At 36.5% G+C, this 25,475-nt stretch overlaps 2 protein-coding genes across 12 annotated transcripts in view; one reads left to right on the top strand and one right to left on the bottom strand.

Annotated features, from left to right (window-relative positions):
* LOC116232851 (neurabin-2-like) overlaps window positions 1-13,347 on the top strand; it is a 113,194-nt gene extending 99,847 nt beyond the window's left edge. For 8 of the 11 annotated variants that reach the window (XM_090144024.1, XM_090144023.1, XM_031599462.2 and 5 more), the window contains 4 exons: window positions 251-446; window positions 5,450-5,566; window positions 9,250-9,438; window positions 11,282-12,702. In XM_090144024.1, coding sequence (XP_090000150.1) covers window positions 251-446; window positions 5,450-5,566; window positions 9,250-9,438; window positions 11,282-11,449 — 670 coding nt within the window. In that variant the 3' untranslated portion in view covers window positions 11,450-12,702. The other 3 variants (XR_016468267.1, XM_090144026.1, XM_090144027.1) reach the window with 3 other exon arrangements.
* Window positions 13,348-13,437: 90 nt separating this feature from the next.
* PDK1 (pyruvate dehydrogenase kinase 1) lies at window positions 13,438-25,468 on the bottom strand. Its single transcript, XM_031599467.2, has 11 exons — window positions 25,242-25,468; window positions 22,637-22,778; window positions 21,188-21,259; window positions 20,356-20,540; window positions 20,024-20,113; window positions 19,698-19,775; window positions 18,962-19,038; window positions 18,181-18,279; window positions 17,324-17,434; window positions 16,116-16,229; window positions 13,438-16,014 (listed from the first exon to the last, which is right to left on the bottom strand). Exons 1-11 carry the CDS (start codon window positions 25,357-25,359, stop codon window positions 15,874-15,876), a joined length of 1,227 nt encoding a protein of 408 aa, XP_031455327.1. The 5' UTR covers window positions 25,360-25,468; the 3' UTR covers window positions 13,438-15,873.
* Between the last annotated feature and the right edge of the window lie 7 nt (window positions 25,469-25,475).

Here is a 25,475-nt window from a genome sequence, read left to right as displayed (position 1 = left end):
GAAAAGAATGTTGTATGAATAATCAAATATTTGGAACTGTTCAGTTATTTTGTGAAATATTGAAAAGGATCTTAATTTAACCAATAACCCAAATTATTTTGCATGGATATTCAAAGGCAAGTCTCAGTTTTCATTCTTAATATAAACTGTGCTATGAAACAGATGCAAATGAGTGGTGTATATTTTTGTTCACTTGTTTCTTGTGGGCTTTCATTTTTGCTTTGCTTAAAAACAACTTAACTTATTTCAGAGGTTCTCGAGAACTGTTGGATGATTCTGGCAACAATCTGTCTGCATCAGATTCGGATTCTCCTGTTCCCACTTGCATGCCTTTCTCGTGGTTTGGAGACAGTCACAAAGAGCCTCAGGTTTCTAGTAGTAGTCTGCACTTTACACAGAGTGGACAGGACAGTTGTGAACATGGTCAAGACAGGAACAGAAGCAAGGTAAAGATAACTAATTTGTGCTTTGAATATTTAAGAGTTGCATCTTGACAAAGTAAAATGTGTAGTGCTTAGTATGTGGAATCTTGATGGCAGACCTGGATGATATCACCTCTTGTAAAATTGCCTGCAGAACCTTGAGTCTGTATGAGTATTCCATTTAAGAGAAGTATTTAGAGCTGACAGAAACATCTATAGAACTCTCTTCCAGAAAATTGCTTTTGAGTAACTGGTAATATTCTAATAAGTTAAAGCACTTTAACCAAACTTTAACAGTGAGATTATATGGTTCAGTCTATAACCATAAAAATCCCATCTTTACCGTTTAAATTATGTGGAAGAAATGTGTGGCTGTGAAAAGTAAAACTGTTTAGTGAAACCTTCAGTAATGTCCCAGTTTTGTAGCTTTGTTTACACATTGGCAGTAGTGGGATTAAAATTACATGAAAGAAATGCCCACAAAAAATATGTGTGCTGTCTAAATGTTTCGTTAAAACTTTTTTCAGTGTAAGACTGTTACTGATATTCTTAACAAGTTACCTTTATTCTTTTTTCCTTTGAGTTTCGTCGGATTCAAAATTGTAGTATTTTAAGTAACCTCACAAACTAAGTTTATTCTTAAGTTTCACACTTCTTCACTCTGATTTTCTAAAAAATTATTTCACTTTCTTCTCTTCCTAAATGTTATTAGAGAGAAAAACATGCTGGGCTGTAGTTCGTGGAGTTTGCTGATGTTTTGCGTAACTGCCAGATAACAAATTGGTTTCCATGTCTGCAGATATAAAGTGCACTAAAATCCTATCACGAAACAGTTCTTAAACTACTGTCTGATTTCTTAGTGTGAATTTACAGTGGCTGTCATATGATTAAGCTTTGCACATACATGGTATATGAGTTTGCAAAAAATACAAACAGTGGGTTTAGAACCAGGCATTATTATAAAGTCTTAGTAAGAGCAGGAACCCTTTAATTCCTTAAGTAGAGCTGTCCTTTACAGAATACTCTTCAGTGTGTGCATGTGACTTGTGTATTTATACTTTCCTGTGTTATTTGCTTCTATTGAAGCTAATGCATTTTCATAAATAAGCTAAAGATATCAGGATTGCAAGAACCACATTGAAGAGAATATAGGCTGTAGCAAAGTTATCAAGATACTTTCTGTGTAGATAAACATTCCGTGGTTTAGCTTTCAAAGAGTCACTGTCTCAGAGGAACCCATTCTTCACCTCTTAATTCCTCCTTTCTGCTTGATACAAGTAACTTTTCAGAGCATAGTAAAAATCCCCCTGCTGCATTTCTACTATAAGCAGTAAAAATTTGCTTAAGCACCCCTTAATGTGTTTCTATATGTACTTCAATTAACAATCAAAAATGCATAGATCTTACCAAATCAAGTCCTCTCTCTTCCCTTTCACATTCCTCTGAATTAATACCCTTTTCTTTCTCAACTGTTTGCTTTTCCAGGCTTTTTATCACTTTAACCTTCCAGCTAGCTTCTTGCCTACTGTTTTATTTTTAGCTCGTCTTGTGCTCCAGTATGTAATAGCTGCTCTGCTCTTTTCCTTAGTGCCAGTTGCAAACCAGCAGCTGGAATCGTATAGTAGTCTTCAGCTATACGTTTGCTTTGTAAAACAGAAAGCTGACTGTCAAAGAACACATTATCGCATCAATTGATTCTGAAATCGTGTGCAGCCTCTCCAAAGTCAAGCTGTTTTCACTTTGCAACATTTGGGTGATTTTTTTTTTCCTAAAGCTTTTACTGCAACAGTAAACACTGCTTGGAAAGACTTATCTTCATAGTTTCTGACCTGCCTGTTAAGTTTCTGCTATAAAGAAGAAATCTTTAGTTGGTGGTGAAAATACTCGAAAACTGAGAAGGAAATGTGCCTGACCACTCAGCAATGAGTTTTCTTACTAAAACAATATAGTGGTATGGACAAAATTACCTTAGCAGAATTTAAGGAAAGAATATTCCTTTTCATGGTGGTAATATTTTCTGCTCTTATGCCTGTGGTATCACATATAAGCAGGTGAAAGCACTTCTTAATGAGGAGGTAGAAATAGAAACTCTTGTCATGTCAGATTCTAAAGCTACTGAGTCTTTGGCATTGTTTCATTTGTGTATTTGTGTTTAAGATTGATGGTGTAAGGACTGTAGTTATGCTTTAACTGTTTCCTATTTCTGTGAAATTTACTTCTTGGAATTACTGCGTCTTGTAAGATCTTGTTTTCTTAAAATAATACTAAACTTAGCCTACAAAGCATTGAATCAAATTCTTGTTACTTACGAAAAGTAGGAACACAGGAAACAAAAACCCTGTGATCTGTTTGCAGACAGTTTAGCTTCAGAAAACTTCTAAATTACAGAGTTCTTGAAGAAATCCCTTCACGTAATCTGCCCGTTGATTTCAGCCTGTTCTCTAATACAGTACAAATACGTATATTGTGTTTGCATTCTTCACTCTTCCAGATTATCTTCTGTAAACTTGTATGCAGTGTTTTATTTTTGTTGCAATGAAGAATGCTGTGGAGTAAATTATGTATATCTCAGTACCTTAAATCTTGAGAAATGTACCTGCAAAATCTCTTCTATTCAAGTTCTCTTCAGGAATGAAAAGTCTTTGCAACTGGCTCTAAGTCTTTAAAAGGAAATCTAAGCCCGAGCTGGGGCAGAAAGAAGAGAAAAGAGAATACTTTACAACTGGTGCTGAGACACTGAAATACTTTTATTTTGATTATGGTTTCTTCCTTTTATTTTTTTTCTCATCTCGTTAAATTTTGAGGCTCGAATGTTATCCTGTTCTCTTCAAATTTCTTTGAAGTACAACTTTGTTTCTGAATTATTCACAATTTCTCTGCAAGGAATGAAAAAGTGAGGTTAAAATAAGAGCTCCTCAATACACTTCTCTATGTGTTGAAAGTAGGTGAGATTAGATTGATGGACAAAAGGTAATCTTGTTTCTGGTAATAATTTTTGCATATACAAGACTGAAGAAGCTCTTAACATGGAATGCAATTAGATTTTAATTACATTATTAGATTTAAATGACCTTAACTAACTAATGTAATTAGTTATTATAATAATCTTAGATGGCAGGTTAAACATCTTACTAATCGTGTAGAATGTCCATGATGGAGTAGCAGGAAGAGTCAAATTGTGGTTTGTTTTCTTTTTGGTCGTTTGTTTGTTTGAAGAGTGCAAGTGTATATCGATACTTTAGGGAAAATATTGAGTTACCACCCCCAGAACTAAGATAGAACAATCTAGAAAATTCAGAGTTCAGGTTAAACTGAAATGAGAACGCAAATATGAAGGTGCTCAATAAAGAAAGCTTCAAAAAAGTTATTTTATAGAAGCATAAATTACGTTTGAAAAGTATATTTAAATCAACTTAATCTCAGATTATTTATACATATATATGGTATGGCATCCTTACAAAGTTTAGATAGTTGAGTAGAGACTTCAAAAATAAAGGTAAATAATTGCTTATGGCTTGTAGGCAGCAAAACTTAGTACAAAATATTTTAAAAAGGTAGAAATATGAGATGTGCTTTCAACAGATTTAGTTTTCATTCAGTAAAGGGAAAATAAGGTAGAAATTGGGATCTTGGTTAGAAATTGAGGTAGTCAAATTAGAAAATATCCTGCAAAACATGTTTGTTTTCTTTAGAAGATTTTCTTACCAAGGTAATGTGAAGTCTTCAGGTGTAGCATCTGGCTTTTTCATAGCTTTCAGCTGGAGTCCCAGGTTGGCCAGGTGACCTGGGGCCATTTAACAGCTAGTGGCTGATGACTCAATTTGAACCCAGATCCTGCTGCTATTGCCAAGACAGGGAGATCCAGTTTTTCAGGAGAGACCAAGAATAATCACTGAATGTAAACAGTAAATGCTATGAAGATTTTACATTCTTTCGATGTGATACTTCTTAAATTAGTTATATTTCTAACTTAATTACATACAATATAATCTTTAAACTGGAATTTTATTCCCTTATAAAAAGATGATGTTTGTCAAACGTTTTATTTCAGAAGAACTTGCTTTTTTGAAAGTAATTTTTCCAGATTGCTGAACTGCATAATTATGGTTACAGATTTGAACCATTTTTTTAAAAAACATCTAAGTGTTTGGAGTTTAATGATGTTTTTTCAACTTCCAGTATTTTAACTATGAAGATTTAACATAGCTTGTTATACAGTCTATTACTTAAGGAAAAAAAAAGCTTCTAAAGATATTTCACATCTATATAGTAGGTTTGCATATCAAGGTGATTTTCAAATGACATGATTCTGTGTCTCAAATGTAGCCACCCCAAAACTGAAGCTGTTACAATGAACAGCAACACAGAACAGGGGAGACCTATAGATTCTGTCCTTAGGCAAGCTTTGCATTCTGTATCCATGAACTAATTTAAACCTTGATCTGTAAACTGCTGAAAGCTCATTGCTACTCCTCATTGCATATTGGGCAAAGGCAGCCAGTTTGTTCCACTGACTACAACAGTAGTTTGGATGTGGGCCAATACGAAATGTAAGTCTTCATGACCATAAACAATTAGAACTTCGATTTTTATCTCATTGATAGAATAACATCTTTTTAAGCACGTTTGTTGTGCTTTCACATGAATACAAACCCACCGCAAGCAGTTCCACTGCCTGAATCTTAGATTGCTTCTACCCAGGAGTGTTGTGCCCACTGACAGAGTAACTGCGTGTATTTCCTTATATACTTCTACATAACGTCAGGTTATGACTGAATCTCCGCACAAGATTTTGTTATTGGGGATATTGCTTTTATTTTGTTGTGGTGGTTTTGAATTCAGAAGTTAAACAAAAAAAGGTCTGAAGCATGTTCCAGTGAATACTTTTCACGTGTGATCTAAAAATAATAGTCACAGTTTTTTTTTTTTTTTACTAGAATTTATATTCTAGAATTACTAGAATATCGTCTTATGATCTGCTATTTCAAGGAGTGAGTTAATAAAACATTATTTCCACTTGTTTGCAGAGTAGAATTGTCATAGATGATACATACCATAGCAAGCCAAGTTGTGAACTTTCAGGGTTAGTGACAGAACCAAATCTGTCAGGTCGTTCACACACTTTAACCTTCTCTTCAAATGAGGTGAGTTTCAAAGTGTGTATATGTGTCTTGTTGATGTTGTTCATACTACAGCATGTTTAATAGAACCCCATTTTTCTTTTTTTACATGAAACTGGATGACTCTTTCCATATTTTAATGTTGAAGAATGCTGTAAAAAATCCTGAGCCATTATTAAACACGTACTGGAAGGCCCTATATTGGCCTTTGTGTTTTGATCCCCATTGTATCAAAAAACCGGAATGAACTCTGTATGATCAAGTTGCAATTTTTAATTTATAATATAAATTTCTCTTCCACTAATTTGAAGTCACTTTCTGGATGAATGAAAACTACAGCATTTTTGACTGTGCCCTCACCTCAGTGCAGGTTTGTGGAGACCTCTTTTGTACAGATGAAACCTGAGATCTACACTTTGATAACAATTTTCATTGTCTCATTTGGTGTTTGACTGATAGACATCTTTATCAATTAAATGCTTTATAGACTAGGAGTTGCTAAATCTGAATGCAGGCAGGAATAAGCTAGAAGGCTAGCCAAACTCACAGTGACAATGTTTGGAAGCAAGAAATAGTGATTAATAAATGAGTTTGCAACTAACTATATTAAAGTAGGCTTTGGTGAAAATAAGCTGGTAATGTGTAGAAGTCAAAACAGTCTTAAAACAATGCTATAAATATGCAGCACTGCATTCTGCCTTACAAATCCTAAATTGTTAAAGGACTAGAGATGGAAACACCTCTATGAAGTGGAGAAGAGAACGGCACTCTTCTGGGCAGACTCTCCTACAGTTTGGGGAAGTGACCTGGTGGTGACAGGTCAGCAGTCAGCTAGACAGCAGTGGCACCTCAGTTTGGTTATCCAGTGAGCTAGTGGTAACCTCTTTTATTCTTTCAAAGATTTTAACTTCTTAAATTGCGTGATTGCAATTTTATTTCAGCTGTGTCTTTTGTCTTACACGCCTTCAGTGTGTCCATCCATACTTGCCTACTGAATCACTAACACTGTTATGCAGGAGAGCACATCGTTCTCTCGTGTTTCCACTCTTCATAAGTAGGTCTAGTTCTGTTTTCTGAATTTGAAGTTATTCATGTGTGGTGGCAGCTGCAGCAGTGACTGTTTTGGAAAATTACTGATGTATACATAGCTTTGGTCAGTGCTGCCTTTGGAAGGTAAACAGTTTTAGGGGGAAGAGTGTTAGTTAATGACCAATAAGCATTATTCAAAAATCAATATTCTGAACCTTTTTCTGTCACACTTCTCTTAATCTTACTCCTAGAAAAGTTACAATTGTGCTTTTGTGCAGTAGGGAAAAGTTTTATTTATACTGTATAAGTTTTCCTTTTCTCCCTGACTTATCTGAGGAATGGTTGTGTTTTAATGCAGATTGTCTTTTTGGTGCGATTTTTCTTATCATGTTAGTTTGTGTTCTACTAATATGAGATACAAGGATTTGCTAGTATGTTGAAAGTATAGTTGGAATTATTAGCACCATCTGGAGGACTTCGGCTGCTAGCTGATGCAATCCATGCTGCATGGAGGAGCTGGTGCCGAGAGCTGTTCGGCATTCTGTAGGGGACTGCATTCACCTGGAGAAAGGAATTAATCTGCAGTACTCTGAAAGTACATAGCTGAAGCTGAATGGCTAGCATAGATCTAGGAAAATTAATGAGTTCCACCTGCAATAAAATAGTAAATATAATGTCTATAATTTTTAGCCTTTGTAGAAAAAAACTTTGGCAATATATCTTTTTGGTTCTTTCTTTCTGCTGATAGGCCACACAATACTGAGATAAAGTCAAACATGAAGTGTAAAAACTTTGTATTTTTTGTACATTATTCAAAAATTCTAGAATGAGACAAAAGAAGTTACCAATATATATTTTGTATTACAGCTATAGGTTGAGGAATACGTATTTAAAATGATTTAAAAAATAAATGGGCATTTTCAAATTCCTGTTGTAATTTTTATCTTCTTTTTCTGTGCTAAGCACTCCGATCTTGGTGGCCTGCACAGAAAACACTCTTCTCCAGTTCTCCTGATAGAAGTGCTGCACAGAGCACTTCAAGCAAAGCCTTCTCTAAAGCCTTTTGATTTTGTGAAAATTACTGTTCTTCTGAACATCAGGAGGGCCAATATATCCATATTTGTTATGTCTGCATTAGCATTTTAATTAGGTGTTCCATTTTGAAGCAAATTTCTGGATTGTCCTATTTGTCTTACGTTGATTCACCTTGGAAATCAGCACACACTTTGAATGCCCCCAGTGTGCTCCAACTGCTAGTAGCCGCTGAGTCTGTGTGACCAGGCTTAATCTATTCTGAGGTTAAAAAAAGAAAAAATCCTTTGAAATGCTTGTATTATAGAAATTAAGACCTCTGCTAAACTGTTCTGCTCTACAAACTGTTCCTGTGCATCTGTACTAGGTCCTAATGTAACCATTCTCCTTTATTTCATAGGCCAGACAAAGTGAAAGCATTTCTAATTGCATGAATTCCTCTGAAGTTTTAAGTTGTGCTTGTACATCCATTATGCTATTTTGATCTCTCAGGTCGTTTTGACTGTGTGTCAGACCATGTGATGGGCCTAAGACTCACCATCTTTCATGTGATTGCTGGAATTATTTAGGTTCATGCAGTAGCTCTCCAAGAGAGCTTCCACTTTTGAAGCTGTAGTTAGCTGCTCACCTGAAACGTATAGGGCCACATCTCAAATTCATTTGTAGAAAGATGCTTATTTCCATGTTTCACATTTACAAATGTGTGATGTGTGTTGACCTACGTGTCCAAAGTAGGTGATGTTTGAGATGCTTTTACAAACATCCTTGATAAGTTATGAAGCTACCTAACAGAGCAATCTTCAGTTCTAAATGCAGCCCATACTCAATAAAAACCTAGTGAGAGATCTCATTCAAGTGCCACACTAGAATTCCTGCTATAGAGATATTAAGCTCTGTTTTATGTAGCTTTTCTTTTGTGATGAAGTAAAAGAGTGCTTCAGGACTAACAGCAGTACCTTTTTCCCCCTCAGAAGCCAATTTGAAATGGAGGCAGTGAGCTGTTCTGTGAGTACTGTGTGCTGGAGACATGTAATACCAGTGGAATGCTATAGGCTCTTCACAGATGGCCTTCTACTAGACAGACCCTTTACACTGATGACATGATGGGATCAGATGAAAGAACAAACTGTTCTTGCTCCTTAGAAGTGCTCCATATTTAGTAAAACTGTACTTAGAATTGTTGTCAGATTTCTTGACTGCTAGAATTGTATTCTGGATTTCCTTAAAAAAAAATCAGTAATACAGCTGAGTGCTACTCGACTGGTTCTTCTTGACGCTGTATAGGCCAGTATCTAGATTTGGGACTGAGCCACTCTGACTGATAGAACGTGTTGGTTGTTTGCATACACTGAGTTTAGCAAATGCTTTGCTATTTGTTGAGAATGGTTTTCATGAAAATGTGATTTCTTAGAGAAAACCATTTGTGTTCTCTGTTTCTCACTTACTTTGTGTTGAATGTTGTTGTATTGTCCGTTTGTTTATAACAAACTCCTAGGCAAGCTGACTATAAGCTGTGATCTCAAGAGTTCATGTCCCTTTGAAGCTACAGTATGTTTAACAAAGTATATTTTTACCCAGATTCAATTGACAACTAGAATCCAGCATAAGTAAAATACTTTTTACAGTGGCTTTTTTCAATTGACTAGGCGTTAGATGATGAATTCACAACAACAGGGAAGCAGAATCAGTGGCACAGTAGACCTATCTCTGAATGGACCACACAGCAAGTTTGCCACTGGCTAATGGGAATGAACATGGAGCAGTACATTACAGAGTTTACAGCTATGAACATAGATGGACAGCAGTTAATGCAACTCGACAGTGATAAGTTAAAGGTATGTGAATATCTCAGGATGGATTTGTAACAGTATAGTTTTCATTGCTTATTCAGCAGTTCTTGTGACTACAAAGTCTGTTTTCCTGTTTTCATGATTTTTGTTTTAAGGGACAGAGTTTTGGTTTTTAAATACTTTGAGACTATAGTTAGATGAGAATTTAATAATTGATAGTATTTTTCTGATAAATAAGAGCTTGCCTTTTTACAAAGTATATCTTTCTAGTTTCATCTTAAGGAAATAAAAATCAGCAAATATTCCCAAGGGGAAGCTTGATACATGTACAATCAGTCTCAGTATAAGGTCATCAGAACAAGATCCAGCCAAGTAAAATGTGTAGAACTGCAGGATGCAATTTTAGAAAACTTAATTTCTTTCATATCTGTTCTTCAAATGGGAAAACAAAAACTGCATGTGATGACCTTTTAATTGCTTTTAATTTTTTTATTTCTGCTGGGGGAAAAAAAAAAAAGTAAAAATTAAAACATTAAATTGTTCCTTTAAGCCTTTTCTAGTCGTTTTGCCTCTGGAAGCTGCATGGTATGAGTCCCTTATGATGCTAGAAAATACTTTAAGCTTTTATTTCTCAGTAGATTATCTGTCTTCTGGACAGGCAAGATGTGCAACTAAAATGAGGTTCATTCGCTTATCCTAGCATAAGGCAAAGTATTGTTAATGATCAGTAGTAGTAACAGGCTTTGAGTGTTTTAGGGAGGAAAATTTGTGTCCAACTTTGGTCTCTAAAATGCACTTGTATTTTTAGAATAGGCTTTCAATGCTAAATGTCCTTGTAATCAATGTATCTTGTAATCAGATATTTCCTCAGACAGAGAAGAAATACCGTTACTGGCCTGTTGAATGAATGTCTGTCTGAGGAATTTGGGATGGTAATGCTGGTAACTCGGTTTACAATTCATGTTACTAGGAGTTCCAAAAAGGTGTGATACTGCTACCTGTAACTTGGAATCAGATGCTGCCATCTGCTGATCAAAAATCAAAGTGCACTATTACTGGCCATTGACTGTGCCTTTTATAATACACCTTAAAATCCTCAGTACTTATAAGTGACCAAGTTTGGCTGCCCTAAAACATAGGCAGATGATAGAATACGCAAACAAGTAAACAGAACAGAAATCTCTGAATGAAGGATGAGCTCAAGAAAAGCATTGCTGTGATAGAGAGTGCAGTGTTAGTGTGCCAAACATTTATAGAAATAATTCAGTTGTGTTAACAGACACAATTCCAATATTACGTCATCAACACAAGCAATGTCAAGGAAAGGTGGAAATTTGTTGCACTTATTTTCTATTTACCATTAGCCCTCACTGGATCTTTGTTATCATAAAGGAATGAATTATGTGCCAGAAAAGATCTTCAGCCACTGTTGTGGTTGCTCTTTTTTTTTTTCCCCCAATTTTTCTTCTCAGGAATGACACGGATTCCAAAGATTCAGGTTTTAAAGAGCTGGCCCATCTTCTTTTTAGGTGAATACTTGGTTTGGTCTTCGTTTTTAACACTGTTAAAGTCTTCACCATCAGTAGTGAATGTCTTTAGTTACTAAGCTGTTTTATTTCTTTCTTTTAATCTACATGACGCAATCTTAAAAGAAACACGAACTTCCTAGAATGAGCTTTCATGGATTGAATTTTTCTCAAGCAGTTACAAAACACTGCTGGCTGGAGTGAGTTCAGCAGCATTCCTAATTTAAAAACAAAACAAACAAACAAACAAAAAAAACCCAAAAACCTCCTTAAACTGTTCTTGCTTAAGTACTGTTGATAGTGTTGTTGGAAAAACTATAACAAAGTACTTTTTTTTTTTTTTTTTTTTTTTAACCCCAAAGGCTTTGGGAGTTTCCAGTCAAAATGACCGATCAACAATAAAGAAAAAAATTAAGGATATTAGGAAAACACAAGAAAAACTGGAAAAACAGAAGGAAAAAGTTCAGAAGAAAGAGAGAGAAGTTCGCAAGACTGCCAGAGTGGTAACCACTCTTGAATCCAGCTGCTAATGTGACCCTGCCTTTAATCTTAGTTCATACTTGTGTCATTCTGAGGAAGTTCAGCAGATTTGTATATAATTGTACAATTGAGGGGAGAAGGGAAAGAGCAACAGTTTAATATGGTAGGTTTGTTTTTTTTGTTTTTTTACTTTTTAATTATAGTCCCTCCCCATTACAACCCAATAAAATGAAATATTTTCAGTATTTCATTCCTAGTTGACTCTGCCTGTACTAATAGTAATTTAACTTCCTGCCTTAAGTAATATTTGTGCTTCTAAGACTTCATATGCCCTCTTAATTGAAGTTTCTACACATTTGTGGAAAGTAGAATACTATATTTAAAATCATTCCAATATTAGTCAACTAGCATTTAATAGAGTTGAATCTGGTAGAGGGACAATAGAAAAATCCTGCCAACAAATTCAGTTTGTGGCAGTCTGTTTATCTGTTGCCACTAAAGATGTATAGAGAAAAGTGTTTAAAAAAAAAAAAAAAAAAGTAATGTCAAATTAATTTAAGAAAGCATGTATTTCAAATTTATGAAGTATTTTCTTTAAATTCATGTATTTCTGGGATGATTCATTCTCACACTAAGTCCACTGTAGTAGCACATTGTTTTTGAATTCCATGTGTTGCAATTTACTGAGAAAATAACAAGAAATATGAAGTGGTTTTCACAAACTACATACACTAATCATAATATTAATTTCTCTGTACACTACCTTTATGATACTGGGACAAGGTTTAAACCTATAAATAAGATCTTTTTTAACCTATTTTTTCCTAAATAATACAAAGTTTTATAGATTTATGCTACAAATAAGATCAATTTGCAATACATGTATTTCTCTTTTCTACTTGCTACAAGTTTTTTGCGGACCAAATTTATATATTTGCTAATTTTAAACTTTACTGTTTTTCAAACTTAAAATATCAAGGGAAGAACTGTAGAAAAACTATCACTGAAGCACTGGGTTTCTGCATTGTATTTAAATATGTTCAATTGTAGACTACAGATTATTTCTCTTTAAAGGAGGATTTGATACGCCATATAGTTTAGAACATGAATTGGTGTTTTGTATATTTACATACTGTTTTATAGATACTGTAACAGCACTTCTTTAATTAGATTATTCCAGAAACAAAGTATCAATTCCACCATAGAATAGACTAGAACAAAACTTATATCATTTGTGTATGTGGACCAAGTTCTCCTTTAAATCTATGGACTGTTTTTCATTTTAATTAAATGAATGAACTTCGCTGTTGGTGTTTTGCAAGTCTTTATTTTCCTTTTTTTGTATAACTGTCTAGGGAACTCCAGCAAAGGGATAGTGTGGAAATGCTTCTGCACACACCATCCATTTCTAATATAAAGTTTAAGAATCTTGGTACTTCTAAAGAAAGACTCTATTTTCAGTTGAGTGCATTAAGAAATCTTGAGAATGTAATTAGTTAACTTATTTACTTTGTCTCTTGTAGCTTTGAGTTTGTACTCTGAATTCAGACCTTGAGCCAGGGAGGATCGCTGCCCTACTGATAAAGAAAAGGGAACTAGAAGTACGGAATTATCAAATTCTTAGAATTACACAACTGAAGCTGTGCTTTCTGTAGTCCAGTCAAGGATGTCTATTTCTCAATTAAGTGCTTTCAGCCAGAGCAGGGAATACATCTGCGTGTTCTCTTTTCTTTAAATCTTCTGAGCTCGGTGTTGCACCCAGTGAAGAGCTTGTTTCTCAGAAGGAGACTAGTGGAAATGATGGCTTGCTTGCATACAGGGCTAACTCGGGGCTATAGCAGAGATGCTAAATTCACCTGGCACCTGAGCTTAAGAACAGATTATCACAGACCACGGATTTCAGTATCTGTGAGATACTGAATAGGAAGTCTGTTTCTACAGAATTTGTTTAGTTATGAACAAAATCACCCAACCAAAAGTGTAATTTTAAAAATATTTTTAATGAATAAATGTAGTGATTCTTTCAGAAAAATTAACACAAACCAAGATTAATTTTACAGTGCAAGACCATTCTCATTTTCATACAAAACTATTAATCTCAGCACTTTGATAGCTGAGCTAGTATACTACTTCACTATAAACTGTGCTAATGATGGCTGCAGTTACAGCAGTGAAAATGTTAAACAAAAATATCACCTTCTGAACTTCTATTTAAATCAAAACTAATAGATTAAACTCATGAGTAGGGGTAAATGCTGTAAAGCAAAGCACTGCTACATTTGTGTTTTCACCACAGTCACCTGGGGTGTTGGGTAAGGAGAGAGGAGTATAGAGGACAAATCATTTCTAATATAATCAGAATTCAATAGGTAATTAGCTGAGAGCATGGAAGGGCTTTTATTTCAATACCACCATTCAATAGCAATGTTTAAACAACTTCATAGGGAAAAAGTGATTTTGTTTTTCTTCAGAAACATTTCTTCTGATTCCCAGATATTACTAAAATTGCTCAATTTAGTTTTTTAAATATTTAAAACAGCAAGAGAGCTAGAAGAATGTTCAGCTTCAGAGCTGTTTTTAAAAACTGTTGCTGTGACCTTTAGCTTTAGTTCAGCAAATGTAATAGCTGCAAATACTCCCTCTAACTTTTGTAAAAGGCCCATTTTACAATATGTAGAATTTCTCACATTCATCCTCTTACAGTGTTGAAGAGAGCGGCTGTAGCTTTAGCCATGCAGACTGAAAGATATTTCAGTCATGAACTCATGTCCTTGTAAGAAAATAAAACAGGGACTTAAGTGCCCCCAAGCTTGAGTGGAGCAGTTAACTGTGCTGTTCTAGCTAGGACTACTTAATCCTCCCTCAGAGTGTTAGTTTAACTACATACGTAGCCATTCTGTAACTTCCTCCTGTTAAAGAGACCCATGTTAGCTTGAAAAGAATATAAAAGCATTTTATTGTTTTGCAGATTGACACTAGGGAGTAGTAGGTGATAATCTTTAGCCTGGCTCAGCTACAGCTAGAACAGCGTGACTGCAAGTTCTCATGTACCAGCTATGCCCTTCACTTGTGGTATCTCACCTTGTGCTCTGCATAGTGCAAGTAACCAAGTAAAATTTAGGCTCACACTTTCTGAGAGCAATTATGCATGTCTGCTGCATGACTAAGAGCATATGCAATGAGTTACCTGAGGGAAAAGGCTTAATTCCAAAGGTCTTTAACTGTTTCACTCCTAAAATGCTCAGGTATGATATAAAAATACAATACAAATGAGTCTGACTTCAACAAAGCTGGAACACTAGCCATTAAGAGAAGCCAAATCCCTTACTGAAGGACTGTGTACCTGAAATGTAATGCTTGGCCAATCCCCAGAGTTCTGACAGTTTGCCTTTGCCTGATGAATATATTCTGCTTAGCTTATTTGCATTATAGTATGACCTCAAGCTACTAGATAAATGAAGCCAGAAGCCCGCCACAACTACTAAGGTATTTTCAAAACCTGCTAATTCCACAATACTCCTGAGAAAGTAGTTTCTATTATCCAAGTAATAGAGATTCCCTACTAACAGTAAATTTAAAAAAATGTTTATTAAAAAATATTTTTAACTTACAGCTGTAACCTGACATACCCCAGAGTCTGAGATCTCACTGGGGCTAGAACACTGATACTGTGGTTTGATATTACCTATAGAAATATAAGCAAATGTAAGACAGCAAACCTTTACTGCACACAAGCAAACACTACTTACTAATTCACAATGATCAAGGAAAGGTAAGTTTATCACACATTAAATATTCACATTACCACCAAAGAAATATTACCAATACCACCTACCTGAGATACATTATACCAGTGGTAGCAGCTAGAACTGATTTTTTATTTTTTTAAGCTATTATTCCTAAAGATCTATGTGTGGTTTCTAAAGCTGTGAAAAAAATGTTTATTGTATAGGTAACATTTCTAACTTTGCAAAATTAGGCTTCAGCATACTTAAAATCAAGAAACAGAAAGCTCCATACAGGTGCCAAGGTACAGCAACGAGCTCCTTAATGTTTATTAAATGAGTGTTCATTAATCTTCTAACACTGCATAATGGAAAAATACTCCGGCAAGCTTTTTCAATAGTTGCATTAAAAAATGTTGTAATCATATGACCTAATACATTTCTCAGTAGATATGAAATAGGTTACACTGGTCTCTATAAAACTTTAAAGTACTGCTCCCTTGATTTAACTACAGAAAGTAGTCATTAATAGAAGGTGGAACAAATTACGCATGACCTTTGTAAAAGTATGAACAGCTTATTACTTTTTTCTTAAATTCCAGGAAAGAAAGTAATAGATTTAAGCTTTGTTATTCCCTTTAGAATGATTTTCACAGATCAAACGTGGCTCAGCGTCTTCATATAAACCAGGGTCTTTTAAATTCCCTTCAAATGACATACATACACCTTAGGAACTGTTGAGCAAAAAGCTATGTACTGCGAAAAGTAGTCATGTCCTTTGGCTCACTGCTTGGCACACACCAGTCATCTGCTTCATGGTTTGCTTTATAATGTTTCCAGGCTGCTTTATTATACACAGGGAGTCTTTCGACTGATTCTGTTGATAAGGCCTGTAAATACATAAGACCATAACAAACTTTTGTTTGAACAAAGATTCATTGATAGAATTGATGGTAAAATTAAAACGGTAAAGTGAAATGATATATCATACCTTTATGTAAATAACTGCATCTGTGCCATAACCTTCTAAAGAATACAGTTTCAGGTCTCCTTGGAAGTACTGTGCATACAGGCGTGATATGGGCAAGCCATAACCAAATCCAGCCTGATTCGGGAGAAAAAGTATATTTTTATTAACAGCATCAGTCAGTGCTTGGTTTTGGTGGCTTTTAATTTAAAAGGTAAACAGAGGGTTAAGAGTAATGTTTGACAGTAAGGAATTCACCCCAGAAAGAGGAAGAAAACACTGTTAACCTGTGCGTACGAGGAGAATACTGTTTTTATTCCTTAGACAGACAGAGCTGCTAGATAACAGTTCTTGTATTTTAGTAGCTTCTTTCAAGAATAAACTGTATTGAGTGCCTTACAGCACTGCTGATCTTAAGTGTTTCTTAAGTCAGGTATGTTTCATCATCAGTATACAGAAAAAGGTTCAAGTAGAAACTAATGGGAATTTATAGTTTGTGCTACAATTCTGTCAAGCCCTGTCTCTAGCAGTAGGATGCAGCCTGAACTTTTAAGCATATAGGTATTTAATCTACTGTATTTTAAAAAGAATTCCTCTAAGAATACTACCCTGGTTTTATGTAAAGATCTGTTATCTAGTGAGTTGCACAGTCATCTAAGCGCAGAAAACTGTTAAAACTCCTTAACAACAAATGCTACATTTTCAGTGCTACTCTCAGAGAGAACAAATTCAGGAAAGCTGTTCAGAGCTTCTTACTGTATTTCTCAGGCATCTGTTAAGTTCACATGAGACCATGAGGCTGAAGTAGATTCTTCATCTACCCTGTCATATCTGTGTACCGTCATTCTTACTGGGGAATGGTACAACTGACTACATAGCACAGCTGAAACTATAGATTTGATTCAAAACTGATGCTATAGTGTTTTTTTTCCCCCTTTCTTCCGGTGGTCACTAGAAGAATTCAGAGTCCTGCATTTGTATGCAGTATAGCTAATTGTTCTGCTTGGTGTAGTTCATCTCTATGTTTGATATAGAAGAACAGAATCTTTACATCTAAATAGTTGTCAGTGATTTAGGATTTCATACAATTTCCAATTTTTCAAGAAAATTTTTGAAGTAAGCTGTAACATCCAAATGGTCATACACACTGTATAAAACCAGTACTTCATGAATGGTTTCTTTTGTGATTATTACTCACATTCAAAATGACAAGGTATAAAAGATTTACATACCAAAGGTGTAGCTCGAGATGTCTCAACACGTGGACGCGGTGCTGTTGAATACATATAGTTGAATAGTCTGTCAATTTTCCTCATAGGAACACCTCCACCACGATCACTCATCTGGAACAAGAAGAAACACGTAGCATTATGTTCTTCAATGCAGTTTTATAAAAGACAGCATCTCTCAAATAATGATCCAGAGAAAATTCAGGTAAAATATAATACAAAGTTGTCCCTAGAAAATGATGGTCTTCTTAAATTCCCATCTCTCAGCTATAGCAACAAACAGATGAATTCTTCCCTATCATTCCTTATATACCAACTGAATAAAACACCATCATTAAAAATATCCAGAATCTCTTGAAAGTTCTACTTAAATTTTGCATTGTTTTTATCTTGTTCATAACTGTTTTGTCTGAAATCAATATTTATATCTACTGATTTCAACAAGTGACAGGTTCTATGTATTTTCATCTTTATTATTTAGAACTACTTCCAATGAAAGACAATATATTAAAACTCATTACTGAAGGAGCAAGTCCAAAGAGTTGTTTTACTAGATGTTAGTTAAACCTAAGCCAGTGCTTGCTACTGATCTTTGAAATCCAAATCAATGTCATACATATGGAAAATATATTAGTCTGCAAAACTGTACTTCAGGCAGATTTAATCAGCATAGAATATACAATGCTCATTTCCCTTTTTTGAGTTGTTTCACAGCTTCAGTAGAGCATTTTGGCTTACAAAATGCTGCTATGAGAGCTGCAGAAAGATGCTGCTTTGTTTTCAGTCATGGTCCTGTATAAGGCATGAGCAAAACAATAATCAAAATAACCTTTGAAATAATATTAACAAGAAGTAAGTACCTTAACAGTTAAATCCTCATTTCCCAAGGTGACATGTACATGAATTGGAGGATAAATGCATCGATCAGCATTATGTTCCATGGTGGCTCTCATTGCATTCTGCAATTTTGAAGTATGAGAACTTAAAGCCTACTCTTACCTCTTAGTTCATTATTTAAAAAAAAACATCAATTTAGGAAAGTAAGTTAATTTTATCATGTATTTCAGAATTGGGACAAAAAAATATAGTTTTAAAACAGTTTTTTGAATACTTCTGGTTTATCCAGTATCAAGATTTGTATAATTTATTAGAATTACACAGGCTAGATTTTAGAACAAAACATTTAAATATTTTAATGTTAAATTTTATTTGTAGAAATCTTTATAATGTGTTCTATATGCAATAGGACACAAAGATCCAAGAAAAGTCTAGGATAGAAGTAACTCGTAGAAGAAGGTTATATAGGGCCTGCTATAAAGGTTAGAAGTGTCCCCAAAGTTAGGAATATTATTCTTACTTGCTTTATTAACTTTATACACTTTAAGACCTTTTTTTTTTTGTCTACTCAGGATGTCAGAGGTTTTCAGTTGTTAGGCAAAGGAGAAAGATAGACACTTCCTACGTAGTTATTATTTGTCCAAACAGTACAGCTTTTAGGTATTTTCCCACCATTAAAATGTTAAAAGCTTGCATTTGCAAAAACACGCTGCTATCTAGAATTGGTTCAGAAAGTCAAACAAATACAATCTTACTAAACAAACAAATTCTGTAAAAGAATTGTGTAATGGTAATTCAACAGACCTTGAAAAGTTCGAAAACCATGTGATAGAGGTGGGACGGTACATACACCACTTGCATGGGCTGTCCTGGTGATTTAACTGCAGAAAAGAAGTCTAAATATTTAAATGGAAAACTGGGCAACCTGTATGTAGTAATTCAGCATGTATACTTGTACTGTTAAGAAAATTTGCAAGAGAAAGAAAATTTAATAGAATGGCTTGTGTTGGAAGGGACCTTGAAGGCCATCTAGTTTCAACCCCAGTGCCATGTGCAGAGACACCTTCCACTAGATGGGGCTGCCCAGAGTACATTGGATTTTTCATTTACTTGTAGAAGCAACTTTGATTGACTGTTTTTGTAGATCTATCTGAACTTGTACTAACTTGAGAAGCACTCCAGGAAGCAGTGTTAGAAAGGCTCTTTAGCATTCAGCAGGACTATGGGAACAGCAGCAGACCTCTGAGGTCACAGGCATACAGTTGCAAATGTTTTCAAGTCACAGACAAAGGGGTTCAAGAAATGTTTTCAAGTCACTTGACTATGTTGTATCTGACTGCAAGTACAAGTGTGTGATATGGAAAAGAGGAAGCCTTCTGCCAGGTTTTTAAAAAGTATGCAGTAGAGGACATAATATCCAAATGTATATTTGATTTCTACATATTAACTATATAAAAAGTGAAAAGAGAACATTTTACCAGATAATTCATAAGAAGCTATCATTACATTCAGGAAAGTGCCTTATCCCACTTTCACTTACTATTCAACTCTTCAAGGACAAGTTCTGGAGAGCTCATGTAATATAAATCACAAAGACTCTTGGCACTTTCATAGCCGTCTGTAAGAAATACACAGAAAGTTACATTTCCCCCTCTGGTTTTTCTTTTCCCCTTTGCGAAGAAGAAAACCATAACTGAAAACACTGTGCACTTCCAGTGAGATTTTGTATCTTCTCACAAAAATGTTTTCTGGGAGAAAACTGAAAAAAAAATGTTTTAATTTAAATTTTTGTTCTAAGATGCGTATTGGCTCTCAGACTCCTTGTTCATGCAAGTTTTCAGAATTCTTATTCTTCTCTGGATTTACCTCTAATAACTCCAACAACATTGCAGCTAGGATCAATGCTTCCAATGTGTTTTGGATGAGCTGGATTAATTTTCCCACCAAACAGTAAAGCTGCCAAAAAAAGACAGTACTTTTAATATCCAACATAATTTCTACGATTCTAGTTTACATCTTCATTTTTGCAAAAAACAAATTTAAAGACAATCTGTAATTCCAATCTTTACTGCATTTAAAAGACTCATTAATAAATATTTTTAAGAAGTTTTTAAGAAGTATTAAGCACTTAAAAATGAAGGGAAAATATTGATGTTTTACAGGTACTGTGTCCCCCTCCCTTCAACAACAGCACTTACAGTGTTGATTAAGGAGCATTCTAATTGAAATGCGACTCATGTAGAAACGGTCTAAAAAATACTGCACATTCTGTGAGGTCACTGGATCAATGCCAAAGCTTTCCTTGTATTCTATTACTCCTTGAGCCATAGTAGGAATTACATCATTGTGTCGATTGCGTATTTTTATCACGGTATCTGTAAAACTAAAATTAATACATTGTTAGGTGTTCACTTTCAAGTGAATTTAATTCTCTGGCAAACTGAGTATCTGCCCGTGAAAATGAAGACGGTTGTGTACAGAAGTACCACGAGTCTGCCTACTGCAGTGAGAAGACAGCCCAGTCTTTATAGCATATAAATAATTCCATGCAACTTGCACTCAAACAGTCAATAATGGTGCCACCAATGGTGATGATTTATACACTTACTGTTTACTTACCATTATTTTATTAATGCCAAAAGAAGAGAAAATTGTGCCAACCGTGTTCATGCAAAACATCCCATGCCTGTCAAATGGTAGGTACGGTCAGCCAATAATCATCAAATCCAATGCACAGATGAAAAGTTCCATACAGCACTGACAACGTTGCAAAGAACTGGTAAAAATTTGGTTAAATTTAATGTATTCATAGCTTCCTCAGTGTAACAAAAAAAGCCACAAGAGCAGAATGATACGGCATAAAAGTGCTTTGTTCCATGTTTCAGTGTTCCATCCTTCCAGGGGGTAAGGGATAATGTTACTGTGATTCTTACCTAGAGACTGAAGATAGCTGAAATTTTTTTAAGCCACTTTTTTTCCTGCCAGTCTTTATATATAACATTAGTATTGATATACATGACAGATCCTTACCTGTGAATAGCTCCTGAATCTTCAGAACTTTTGTCTTTAAAGTCAAGGATCTCCTGAAGACTTTGGACATACCTTTAAATGAAAGAAATGTGACACAGACCAGTGCTAATATACTTCCCTAGTTCCCCCTGGTTAGCAATATTCTAAGACTGGCTGCATCTAAATAATTTTATTTGATATATCCCACAGATCTATCACCCGTGAATTTTGTGAGATATTTCTGAATGCACTCATGATGTTTTCTTCCAAAATTTCCAGAGCAAAGAACTCCGCAATTTAATTAAAATGCATAAACAATCTTCCTTCCATTTTAAATCCAATGGCTGATCACTTAGTTGGTTCCTGTTATTAGAAAATTTACCCAGCTTGTTCATGATTTAAATATTTCTGCCATCTCCAAGCCAAAGAATTTCCCCATGCGTAGAAACTTTTCCAACCCTTTGATTATCCCTCCTGGACTTTTCTGTTCAGGATGGAGTGACGAAAACTGCATGTGATTCAGAAGAAGAATGGACTAACACAGTGGTGCAGTTACATTCTCCTCTACCACATTGGTTACTTAGTTCCTAACACTATTTGCCTTCTTGCCCATCAGCTGACATTCAGAAAAATATCCACAATTGCAACAGAATTTTTGATTGTGAGTAAGAATAGAAGGGGAGGAGGTTGCTCTCTGCTTTGCATTTGTCCAGGTGGAATTAATTCTCCATTCTGTCAACATAATTTAGTACCACAAGAATTTAAGCTTCCATGTTTCATTGAGTTCTACACTATCTCTTTTTATATTCAGTCATCAAATCAACCCTACTCATTCAATGGCAGACTGTTCTCCTAATGTTAAAAGCCTTTTCCAGAATGCCATGCGCCATTAGCAGTTGCCAAGCAATCCCTTTGTTTTGCTTCCATCTCACAAAAATTGATGCTTAAACTGCTTACTTAAAAGCAAATTTTACTTTTCAAAGGACAGCTTTTTAATTTTAATAGCCTTGTATTGATCCTGCTGTGTTTTTTTATTTTCTCCACCCTTACTCTCAGTGTGCAATAACCTGTCTTTTAGACAAGTTTCTATTCTCTTTTGCAAGCATTTTGTGCATTTAGACACTTCTGTTGGTTTCTTCAGCTAGCTTCTTCATTTTAGGTAAGTTCCCTATTAAACACCACTCTGGTGGATTTTTGTTATTACTGAATTCTTATACATGACTGTCTGGAATAGTTAATGATTTTTAATTCCCTTGTCAGTTATCTCATTGCTCCAGCAAGTTTTTGTTTGTTTGTTTTTTCCCAAGTCTTCAAATTTAGTTTCTGTCCCACTGGGATATTTACTCATTCTATAAAATGTTCATGTTGTGAGTACATTAAATACTTCTTTCTGTAGAATTTAATGAGTTGCTTCTCCAGCTGTGTATATAAAGAAAGCCACCCTTGAAGGAATTAAATAACACCTCTTACCAACTCTGCACCAGCTGAACTGAAGGTGTTCTGAGAAGATTGTCTGGAAGCAGACTTATTTCCTTCATTATGTTTGCTAATCTTACAGGCAGCTCTTGTCGCAGAAACATAAATGAAGTCTTTTCACAGGCATTTTCAGATCCTGGGACCAAAAAAAAAGTTTGATAACATTAGAATAAAGTCAGCATTTATGGTAAAGTGCTACACAAACTCTTATGTTCCTGCCTAAGAGGCCTCTGGTTAGGTTTTAAAGTTGACTCAGACAGTCTGGTATGCCAATGTTTCTTTCAAGGCAGCAGTACACTTACATTTGAAACTGTTAACTCATAATGAAATCTACCAGCTCTGTAAAGATAAGGACATTCTTGAATACTTAAGAGTAACTACTGTGAGAACTGCTGGCCCATATCATTCAACTTTAAATAAGACTTCTATCTAATTACATTGCTTCTTTCATGTGTAGCAAACATTGACTAACTACCACTGATGAAAGGATGCGTCATTCATGAACAGCAAATGAAACCAGCATGCGAAGCTATTCGCTGGAGTCTGTGTACATATCAATTGTATGCAGTTATTAAGTCAAGGCTTAAATTCATTTCCACAACGCTTGTTTTACTAGGCCAGAAAGGAGGAGGAGGGAGGCAAAGAGGGTAAGAAATGCTGACATTTCAGCAATGCTACATCAATGGTATCTAAGCTTAACTAGGTTATGTACTGCTGTGAAGTACCTACCTCAGTTTTGGTATTTCACAACAGGGAACTCCTAAGAATTATCTCTTTGGTGGTTTTGCTCAGTTCAGCCTTCAATATGATACGGAGAAGAGCTGGGGAAGAAGATGGCGCTTACCAGTACTACACACTGTTTACATACAAGCTCTGCCCAGGAGCCTCATTCTTTTCCCTAGTCAGGTTGCATTTCTGACATGACTGTTACTGGCCTTTCCCTATTCTCAGGTAAAAATTCCATGAACTAGTCAAATTGAAGGTACAAGAATGAAACCAGAATCTTGAATTGCCCCCACACACTTGGCAAATGACATTCTGCAAAGTAGCTTTGCCTCTAGAGGTCACATCACAATCCTGGGTCAAAATTAGAAGACAGCTTAAGGTAAATAAGATTTCAGTGAATGGGAAAATGGCTTTGTTTCCCCATGCAGTTACGATCTATCTATGCAAAGAACTGATAAAGCTCCTACAGAAAACACAGTGCACATACAACCTAAGATACAACTGACGTGTCAGATTAAGACCAAAATTTGTTTACAGAATACTTCATTTGCTAGACTGATTGGAACTAAAATGAGAAAAGCAGATTTTGAAAACCACAGTTTTCAAGATTACCTTACGTCAAGGTAGTAATAGCAAGAAAGTGGCCTCCCTTTTGACGTGGTAAATACCACACCTTGAAAATAAATAATGATGTTAAGGCAAAAATGGTCATGTTGGTATTCTAGTAGTAAAACAATAGAGGTCAAAACTCACTTGCAAGGTTCTTTGCTTAATAGAATAGCAGCAAAGACTACAGTGAGGTTCCTGTAAAAATCTGGAACTGTAAACATGGGATACAATTTATTGTAACGTACGAACATTGAATGGACAGATGAAATAAGAGGGGATGCTTAAAAGAATCTGTTTACATCTTCCTATGTAGGAAGTCTGGGGTTTTCAATTATGTTTTACTTACGGGAAGATAAAGATCAGTACAGCTGTTTACTAGTTATACGTTAACATACAGCTTATGATACTGCTCTGCTTACAGAAACAGAAGCTATTGCAGTGGGGCTCAACGCTCAGGAGTGATGAAGGCCTTCCAGTATCACTTGCAGACCTTCCTCTGCACGGCCTTGGAAGCAGAGCAGTGCCTACAATAGATCCCTTTTCATTCCAAGCACTCCTCAACCCTGGGAGCGATATTTGCAGTTTTAGCATGGAGCATCAATCAGACTGAGCATCCTGCTGCCAATTTATTCATTTTCAAGGCCAGATTCCCAGCCTGGCTCTTGGCGTTTGCTTTCTGCTCCCTTTGGCACACATTCCCAAGCACGCAGCCCTCGGTGTTTATGCCGGGGCCGGGCACGTGACTGCAAAGCAGCCGCAATGGTTCCAGCCGCCCGCTCCGCCAGCGCTCCACGTTTCCTGCGCTCCGTAAAGCCTGCGTGCCGCCGGCTTTCAGCAGGCTTCACCAGCGCGCCTTTTCGGTCGCCGCGTTAGCGACTACCAGCCGTCATCGGCACCAGCCGTCCCCGGCTTCTCCCCAGCGCTGCAGCTTGGCGGAACACCAAACCGCCTCAGTGACAGCCGGATCTCGAGTTTCCAGCTGAGTTTCAACCTCGCCTCACTTTTGTCTCTGGGTAAGGAGCCACCTGGGCTCCGTTCTGGCGGAAGGAAGCCGAAGCCGGTTCCGCGAGGCCGGCGTTAAGCAGCAGCAGCAGCAGCAGCAGCAGCAGCAGCAGGCAGGGCCCGCCGTCCCGCTCTGAGCACCGCCCGCCCCGCGGCCGCCGGCGCGAGGCCCGCGGCTCCTCCACGCGCGCGAGGGCGGCAGTCGGCCGCGCGAGGCTGTCTCGAGCCTCGGCCCGTCAGGGCCAGCTGCGGCGGGACTCACCGAAGTCCAGGAACTGCTTCATGGAGAGCGGCGAGGGGGAGAAGCGCGAGTAGAAGTCCACCTGCTGCGGGATGCTGCCCGGGGAGGCGCAGCGCAGCAGGGCGCGCAGCAGCCTCATGGCTCCTCCCGTGCGGCCCCGCTCGGCTCAGCCCGGCCCGGCCGCCATTTCCCGCCGCGCCGCGCCCCGCTCCCCCGGCCCCTGCCCGCCCCGCGGCCTCCTCCGCCGCGCGGCCG

This window comes from Phasianus colchicus, chromosome 7 (genome assembly GCF_987193195.1).
Source record: "Phasianus colchicus chromosome 7, bPhaCol1.hap1.1, whole genome shotgun sequence".
Taxonomy (NCBI): Eukaryota; Metazoa; Chordata; class Aves; order Galliformes; family Phasianidae; genus Phasianus; species Phasianus colchicus.
This window is presented reverse-complemented; position numbering and strand designations above follow the sequence as displayed.

Coding starts and splice junctions, on each gene's coding strand:
- PDK1 (XM_031599467.2), bottom strand. CDS start 25,359: ATGAGGCTGCTGCGCGCCCTGCTGCGCTGCGCCTCCCCGGGCAGCATC. Junction 18,280..18,961: donor TGGTTTTCGAACTTTTCAAG/GTCTGTTGAATT, acceptor TCAAAATTGCAG/AATGCAATGAGAGCCACCAT. Junction 17,435..18,180: donor ATGAGGATTTAACTGTTAAG/GTACTTACTTCT, acceptor TTCTTGTTCCAG/ATGAGTGATCGTGGTGGAGG.